Source organism: Austrofundulus limnaeus, unplaced genomic scaffold (genome assembly GCF_001266775.1).
Source record: "Austrofundulus limnaeus strain Quisiro unplaced genomic scaffold, Austrofundulus_limnaeus-1.0 Scaffold2030, whole genome shotgun sequence".
NCBI classification, from domain to species: Eukaryota; Metazoa; Chordata; class Actinopteri; order Cyprinodontiformes; family Rivulidae; genus Austrofundulus; species Austrofundulus limnaeus.
Window position 1 is genome coordinate 1 of NW_013954432.1, and position 8,493 is coordinate 8,493.

At 42.7% G+C, this 8,493-nt stretch overlaps 1 protein-coding gene across 9 annotated transcripts in view; it reads right to left on the reverse strand.

The window, feature by feature from the left end:
• Nucleotides 1–1,576: 1,576 nt before the first annotated feature.
• Nucleotides 1,577–8,493, reverse strand: part of LOC106536919 (protein groucho-2) — a 26,544-nt gene continuing 19,627 nt past the window's right edge. For 6 of the 9 annotated variants that reach the window (XM_014034278.1, XM_014034277.1, XM_014034276.1 and 3 more), the window contains 12 exons: nt 7,057–7,179; nt 6,625–6,675; nt 6,395–6,547; nt 5,780–5,912; nt 5,489–5,664; nt 5,134–5,207; nt 4,744–4,993; nt 4,239–4,486; nt 3,966–4,113; nt 3,710–3,860; nt 3,484–3,560; nt 1,577–2,111 (listed from right to left, as the gene is read on the reverse strand). In XM_014034278.1, the coding sequence (XP_013889732.1) occupies nt 2,004–2,111; nt 3,484–3,560; nt 3,710–3,860; nt 3,966–4,113; nt 4,239–4,486; nt 4,744–4,993; nt 5,134–5,207; nt 5,489–5,664; nt 5,780–5,912; nt 6,395–6,547; nt 6,625–6,675; nt 7,057–7,179 (1,692 nt within the window). In that variant the 3' untranslated portion in view covers nt 1,577–2,003. The remainder of the gene's footprint in view (nt 2,112–3,483; nt 3,561–3,709; nt 3,861–3,965; nt 4,114–4,238; nt 4,487–4,743; nt 4,994–5,133; nt 5,208–5,488; nt 5,665–5,779; nt 5,913–6,394; nt 6,548–6,624; nt 6,676–7,056; nt 7,180–8,493) is intronic. The other 3 variants (XM_014034279.1, XM_014034274.1, XM_014034280.1) reach the window with 2 other exon arrangements.

Genomic DNA, 8,493 nt, shown 5'->3' on the forward strand with positions numbered 1-8,493 from the left:
TACATATATAAACATAAAATGTTAACGAGGGCCAGATTTGTCCTGCAGGCTTTTAGTTGACAGGTGGCCTAACAATGAAACCTACAATCTTAACCTCTTCTTATTGAAATTTGGTTTAGAATTTTTAAACGATCATAAAAGAAAACAGAAAAATTCAGGCTCTAACTGTTAACTGAATCATCTGAATTGATGTACCCCCACTTTAATCTTCACCTGTAATGATAATCAACATTTAATAAAATAAACAGCCAAACTTCAGTCCTATCATTTCAGAAATCCGCTTTGGTCTTGGTCTCACTCAACCTAGCTGTTAGCTCATCAGTCTCGTCTCAATTACTTCAAAGTGAGGTTGTTTATGGAACCATCTACAACAGGTACAGTGTTTGTTGTTTTTAGCCTTTCTCTTGACTTGAAATGCTCTGAACCATCCCTTCAAGAAAAACAAGTAACACATGATTCCATGGCTTACCATGTTTCATAGTTTCTTGGGATGGTAAAACAATCTGGAGTGCTATCGCTGTAGTTTATACTGTATCAAGTGACCAATTAAAACTGTGTAAACATTTATGTCAAATCCAAATATTTAATGAATTATATTGTAATTAAGTAACCAAAGTTTTCAAATGTATTTTTGGTTTGATTTAAAAAAAAGTCCAGATAAGGATTTTCCCCCATTTCCAGGCTCAACACTTCTTCTGATTGTATTTTGTTTTTCAGTTTAGTCAAGCCTAACTTTCTTAAAGCCAAGAAAAATGATCAAACATTTAACTATTATTCAAATCATAATTTAACCACATTATAAAAATCAAGTCAAGATTATCTTTTATATTAAAACAGTTTATTGATTTATCAACAACTGTCTACTGTACAGACCTTATGGGTGATGATGTGTATGCCACACAGTAAACTTGTGTTTATGCAAGTTTTTGTCTGAGAGGATTGAAGTGGAACATTATAAAATACTGAAGAAAGCAAACAGTGGATCCAGAATGCCAGATGTGGTAATGGCTTTGCCTTGCCATCTATGATGTGTATCCAATTAGGTCTTGCATGTCAGTCACAGGCCGTCAAACTGAGAAAGGCAATAATTAACATGTACAGACTGATGACTTTGCTGAATGGAATTGTTTTTTTCTTATAATAGTGAAGCCAACAGACTGAGCTCAAACCACTGCTGCTTAAATTTTGTAAAACCATCAGTCCTCCTGTTGTTAGTTATCCATTTCAATCATGAAAGCAGCCGGTGTTCATTGACAGATATTCATTTAAAAGTTGAACATCTATGAACAGGGACAAATGTTGAAACAATGAAATTCTCCTTCTTCCAGTTTGAAAAAAGGGCATTTTCCAGAGCCTTCTACTGCTAAAAACCAGGGGATAAATGTCTGTTTTATACCAAATAGCAAAAAAAGCTGTTGTCAGGGAAAAAAATCCAAATTGGATTATCAAAAAGGTTGTTCTNGAAATAGAATATCCTCTTACAAAGTCCTAATCTAATTTCCATCCCTGAAGGGGACAAATAAAAATCATAGACAGAACAAGAAAGAACCATCACAAGCGAAATTGGACACCAAAATATAAATCTATAAAAGGCCATTTATTACTCCATTATGTACACTTTTCACAGGACCTCCAAAAAAAAAAGCTCCAAAGCGAAGCGCCGCTTCTTGTTGCATCATGGAAGTTTATCTCCACAATAAAAAGGATGAAAAAAAAAAATCCAACAAACAGAAAGAAAAAAAAACAGCAACCTTTTTTTTCTTAGTGCTTTCAGAAACTGCACTGTACAAGTGTTGGATCGATGATGGAGGGCAGAGGTGCATGACACAAAATCCAGGGCCAAAACAGCACTATCATCCATTTCAGTCTGGCGCTGCCAAACTTCCTGCCCTCCCTCCTGAACTGCGGGCAGAATCCAGAATCCATGCCGTTTGCGTGAGGGAAGATGGATGGAGTAAGAGTTTGCTGTTCCTGAGCATCACCGTGCTCCAAATCCAGTTTGTTCAGTAAATCACTTCATATACAGTGGCCTTCTTGTCTCCAGAGCCTGTTACGATGTACTTGTCGTCCGTTGAGATGTCACAGCTCAGGACAGATGAGGATTCCTTGGACTGTTTAGGGGAAAAGATGACAAAAAAAAGTCTTAGAGGCAGTAACAACACTCAAATCCATTTAAAGAAGAACATATCATGTTTGTAAATCCTTCTTTTTCACGTTTAAATCCTTCAGCTGGGGTCTATATAAAGTGGAACTGCAATGCTTTGGTCAGATTTCCTCCTTATTGTAACTCCACAAGCCCCTCTTTCACCCCCTTTCTGAGGTGTGTCTCAGATCAACTCATTTTGAGGCTGTCTCTTTAAATCCAAACAAGGTGCTTCACACCCACCCCTCCTTCATTCTCCAGAGCGATTGTTTCTAGTTTGATAGAGGTTTACAACTATAGTGGCTCCGAAACTTTTTGTTCACAAATTATTTAAAAGAAGTCAACAAGAGAAGACTGGCCCATCCACTTGCCCATGATTTTATATTGACTATGATTGTATGCATTTGTAATGTATATTTATGATGGCTTTTTGATTTTTTTTTTCTTTCCTCTTTCTTTTATAATATTGTGTGGGCTGGGTCAGGGACTACAGGTGGAAACTAGCACCCAGAGCTATAACCTGATACAGTGCATCTTTCCTTCTATGGCTAATGCATACTGTATATTGTCCCTGTTTTAAATAAAGGTTATGCAAAAAAAATCTAGTCTTACATGTTGGAGCCAGAGTCTGACCCAGAGCCAGAGGAGAATGAAGACTACCAAATTGTAGCTGGTAAGTCCAGACATTACTTGGCAGCTCCATCGCAAATTCTGTGGTGTAAATACATACATGTCAACCTCTTCGGACGTTTACCTGTATAAAGAGCCTCAAAAATCCATAAATTTTGGAAGATGGCTGTTTGATGTTATTTATTGTTGTTGTTTTTTTTAAATCATCCTACAGGCTCTGACTTGTCAGATAAATTTGAAAATGAGGTTTTGAAGAAATCCGTAAGACTTGAAAACATCTGTGAGATTGTTCTACCTGCAAAATGATGTAAAATCCTTATAATTTACAGACAGTCCGTACAAATTGACATGTACGTAAATATCTACGCAGCAACGGCAGAAGCTAAATTCAACTTTTCTGCACTCCTAGAGAATCCAAGTACACAACAAAATGTATTTCATGGCTAAAAAAGTGGATTTTGCACGATATGTCCCATTTATTGTTAAATGAGGACAACGAGCTGACTATAGAGGAAGATGAGAATGCAGTGACATCAGGATTTTAGCCTGACAGCCCTCAAAAACTCCTTTTTCTTCCCCAAGTCAATATCTCAGTTTCATTTTTCACTGATAGGAAAGGGCTGTGAGACGGCGGTCACAGTGTCCTTCCTCTCAGAGACAGCTGTGCATACTTTTGCCTGGCTGCAGACAGAGCATATCGATCTGCATACCTGGAATATGCTGGCGCCGTAAGGAGTCCTCCAAGCATTCAACAGATTGTCCTTCCCAGTGCTTACAAACCATTTACCTGCAAAGAAAATGAAAAAGTGCCATAAGACCACCTTGAACAAATAACAGTAAAACAACCTTGGTATTAACATTTATCGCATCTGCAGCTTTGATGCATAATGCAATGTTTTAACTGTTATGCAGACAGTATTGGATGTTTATTCATACCACAGTAGGCAAATTTGAGGGAGAGAACGCAGCTCTCGTGCAGGTGGAGCTGGTACTTGTCAGGCTTTGAATGGTGGAGCACCTCCACGTTACTGCTCTCCATACCCACAGCCAGCCACTCTCCAGTTGGACAGTAGCCCAAAGAAAAGATCTGACAGAACAAAACTGTAATTACTGGCAGTTCAGGGAGCTAAAGAAAAACAACTCTTTGCGACGTGTAAAAGTTTGCAGGTTATGAATTTCCTCTGGGACGTACCTGTGAAGTGAAATCATGCTGCTGCAGCTGTCGACCCTCCCTCAGATCCCAAGAGCGAACGGTGTTATCGAGACCGCCTGTCCACAGCTTAGTGCCATCATGGGAAATGTCAATACAGCTGGCACCATCTGTATGACCCTGGAACTGCCTGCAATTAAAGTAAGAAGGCACACAAACACTTATTGACATGCTTTTTAAAAATGACTCACACATAAGCAGTTCTGTTAAGGGGCCAAAGCCCACACACTGGGAGTYGTTTTATTTTCCCCCAACCTGACAAGCGTCTGGTTGTGCAAGTCCCAAACGGCAATGTTTCCATCGCTGCAGCAGGAGAAGCAGACTTTGGCGTCGGGGCTGATGGCCAAGGCGTAGCACGCCGGGGCCGAGGAGGTGAGCTCAGCCTTGATGCGGGGTGTCTGCGAGGCCAGATCCCAGATGGTTAACGTGCTGGCCTCGCCTCCAACGATCAATGTGCGACCATCAGGCAACAGCTTACAGGATCGGATGTAGTTATCTCTGTTCTGTTGCACAGAGGACAAAGACAAATCAATACATGTTCGGGGCAGTGGAAGAAGAGAGCGAATTAGGAACAGATCTTGAGAAAACAGGACCAAAAAGGTGTCCTACATAATAAATCAACCAGAGGGTGTTCTCACACTTAACTTAGACTGAGTTTACAGGCTGTTCAATTTGCACAATTCTTTCATGATGTTCACATTTTCAAAAAAAACATAAAAAAATAAAATAGAATTCACAAAATTTCAGCAGAGGGCCCTACCAGACAGTCCAGTTGGGACACGGGACTCTTGCTACCAGGTTGGCTGATATCCCAGATTTTGACACAGCCTTTGCCACCCGTGTAGACGTGACGTGTGGGGTTGCTAATGGTAACGGCACACACCACCTCGCCATGGCTGAGCGTGTTGATCTGACGGGCGTGCCTCGGGATGCCGGGGCCAATGAGGGCATCGGGTGGGAAGGGCACGGGCTGCATCTGGCCATCTGCACTGACGTGGAAGGAGTAAGCTATAAATAAATAAATAAATAAATAAATAAATAAATAAATAAATAAATAAATAAAAGGAGAGAGAGAGAAAAATGCAGGCATTAGTTACTGTTGCTGATTCTAAAAAATAGATAAGCATAACAGAGTTGGTGAGAAACTTACGGTTTGCCACCAGAAATAGATGTGAGGCTGGCTGGAAGACCTGGGGCTCTCATGTGAGTGTGAGGATCAAACCCCTAGAAAACAACAAAATGTGATCAGTGTCTGACTTGTGATCATGGAAAAAAATCCCACATTGTTCAAATTATGTTTTTCTTCTAAACTTGGCACAAAAAAATTTGCCAAATCTTCTCTGCCAAACAGCTTATTTTGCTTTGAGCTTCTGGTACCTCCAGGTGCCCGCTATAAGATTTATTGCCAAGAAGCATCGTTACAAAAAAGGATTAATCCACCAAACACACAGTTCCTTAATTTTGCGCTAAGTGTAGATTAAGCCAATAACAGCAGAAGTCGTTACCATGGGGGAGCGTCCATAAGCGGCAGCCGCTGCAGCACTCATCTGAGGGGAGATGTGAAGACCAGCGTACACCCCGGGATTTGTCAGGCCTCCATTCATTTCATGGTGGCCCATCATGGCAAAGGGGGAGGGATAGGAGCTCGCAATGGACAGAGGGGTACGCAAAGCTGGTGCTGCTACAGACAAAATCAGGAGATGGAATTGGTTTTTCTTTTTGTTTTTTCACATAGCAGTACTTTGGAGGAAAAATGGTAAAAGATTATCTGGGAAGGGACACAGAATGGTACCAACCGAGAGCTTCCATGCCTGGTGGCTTGCCCAGGATGGGTCTGAGCCCAGGAGTAGAGCTGGTGCCAGGGGTGGGGGCATCGTTACGTGGGGTGGGGGTGTTGGATTTGAGACCAGGCGTGGAGGATTTGTCATTCTGTCAAGGGAACAAGAGAGCGAGCACATTCACAATCCCAGAAGCCAGGCTCTGTGCAGACTGACAATTTGAGAGCAAGTTGAACCTAATCCAATCTAATTCTGACAACCCTCATAGTCTTGCAGAGCCATAAACTGCTATTTATTCTAAAACCTATTATAGTCACAATGGAGATGGGGCTGTTTTCATCCCTTTACTGCTTTAGCTTTAATCTTTCGATGAGGCAGAGGCAGAAGTCCTGGAATACTTAAATACATTGAGCTATTAATGGAGAAGACCTGACTGATCCTGATGTGGGACAATATTATCCCTGACATTTTAGTCATGCACTTAAAGCACAGACAGCCATTCCTAATCCACAGCAGAAAACGCTCTAGATGTATTTGCACATATCCCTTTGCTCTCTCTCTCTCTCCCTCGCTGCAATTCGATTATAAAACACTTTCTGTCCTAGTTTGTCTGCGATTTTCTCGCTGTCTTACATGGCTGAGTTCCTTGGCCTTGGAGGACGGTGTGCTTCCAGACGATGCCACGGACGCAGGGCTGTTTGGCGTGTCCTTTTTGGGTGGGCGCGGCTTATCGATGCCGTTTTCCGGTGGCGAATGGGCTGGGCTCGCCCTCGGGGTGGCGGGATCCTGACGAAAACGCAGCAAATGTTTATGCAAAGGTCGCATCGTACCCTAATTAGAAAGTCATGTGCTTCACTGCTCACCTCATTAGATACATCTACAACCAAGTCATCACTCTTCTCCCCGTCACTGTCCTGCAAAGACATTTAGAAAAATAAATCACCTATAAGCAGATATACTTCAGATACACATCTGGCGTCACAGTGTGTGTATATGTCTGTGTTGGGGTGATGGGGGCTTTGCAGCTCTGTGAGATTTTTCTTGCTGAGACTTGGATGAGCTCGGAGCCAGGAGCGGCAACTTCCTACATTCTTGTTGTCACTGTGAGGTTGCCAGGCAACCAACAAAGACTCCAGGAAATCAGCGTTCCCTGCCAAAATCTTTCCGCCACATAACCGAGAACATAATGTGTGCAAATTTGACCCCACCTTTGTGAACTGGCATTATAACGAGTTAAATAGTTACCAGGTAAATAACACTTCCCATCACACCGAATTCCTCCTTTAATGACTTACATATCTGCTCATGCTGTCCTTCTCTTCCACTTTGCGCTTTTTGGAGTCCAGACTGTAGTCTGAAGAACTGCGKTGCTTCTCGCTGGCTGTTCGTAGGCTTTCTGATGGAGATATCGAGTTATTCTGCAAACAAAAAACATCTCTTATTACCGCTTTGTCTCTTTTTGCGAAAGAAACCAGCAAAATACTCCTTCATTATAAACTTACAGGGAACCCAAACACCAAAAATACCTTATTTATAAAAAAGAGGCATCTGTGAGCCAGATCCACACAGTACCCTGACACCAACTGAACCCAACCTCATACACAAGCCTGTCCCTGACCACATAACAGACTGAGCTGTTATCTGAATTGAAAGCCTCCCACCCCCAATAACTGGACAACAAACAGCCTCACAGGGACATGAGCAGTGTGTTGTGGCTGAACAGAAGGCCTTTTCTCCAGAGTCATTTGGGCTAAGCATGAGAGAGAAATAATGGTGGGGAGCGGGGGGAGGGGGCACAGTGAAGAATTGTATGCTGTGGGTTCTGGACGTTAAATGCAGCAGCACACTTGGGCACCATGTCAGCTCAGACTTTGAGCTCCGATAAAGAAAGAGAATCTAAATCCTGCCAGTGGGCATGGCGGCATGGGACTGGCTGGTGCTTCTTCACGGAACCTGCCTACACAAGCTGGGACAGCTCACTCCCAACGCCAACAGAAGGGAAGGCACTGGGAAGGGGTCCAAAAGCTTCCTCTGGAGTTTGCCATTTGCCTGCAAACTGCCAAGTTGTCCCAAATCTCTCCGTCCCTCAACAAAGCAACCGCATGGACAAAAACAAGAGGAAGGAACAACGGCGGACGGATTGGGAGCCCGGGCAAAGGGCCACTGTCTGCATAATGGCTGACCTTTAAAGAGATGCTTAGCGTGACTCATTAACCAAAGTCACCACTCTACTATCAGATGACCTGGGACGAGAAGAGAGAAACAAATCGGGCCTGCTAATCGCCCCAGGAGTTCCTGTTGCTTCAGACATGACTGCACCCATTCAACCAGCCCCAGCTTACAGAAATACAATCTCACAGACCCATCACAAGTCTGCCAACATCCCAGCATTTCAAATAAAACGTTTTCTGCAGACAGAGCGGAGCGAACGACTGCAGAGCTCTCCATTTGTGAATATAAATATTCATCCTACACCAACGAGACGAAGAAGAGAGCTGGTAAACAAGAGAGACAGAATAGAGGGGATCAAATAAATCCTTTAAGATGGGCGGGTGGGGGTTGAGGGGGAATCCACGACCTCCTTTAATTGTGATGAAATTACAAGGCTTCTAATCTCTCCGGCATGATAGCTGTCATTTCCCTTCTGGATTAAACACACAGGATTTCTACCCGAAACCTCATTTCCCATCAATTGTTTTAGTGAGCACAGATTACAACAACATATGAATTAA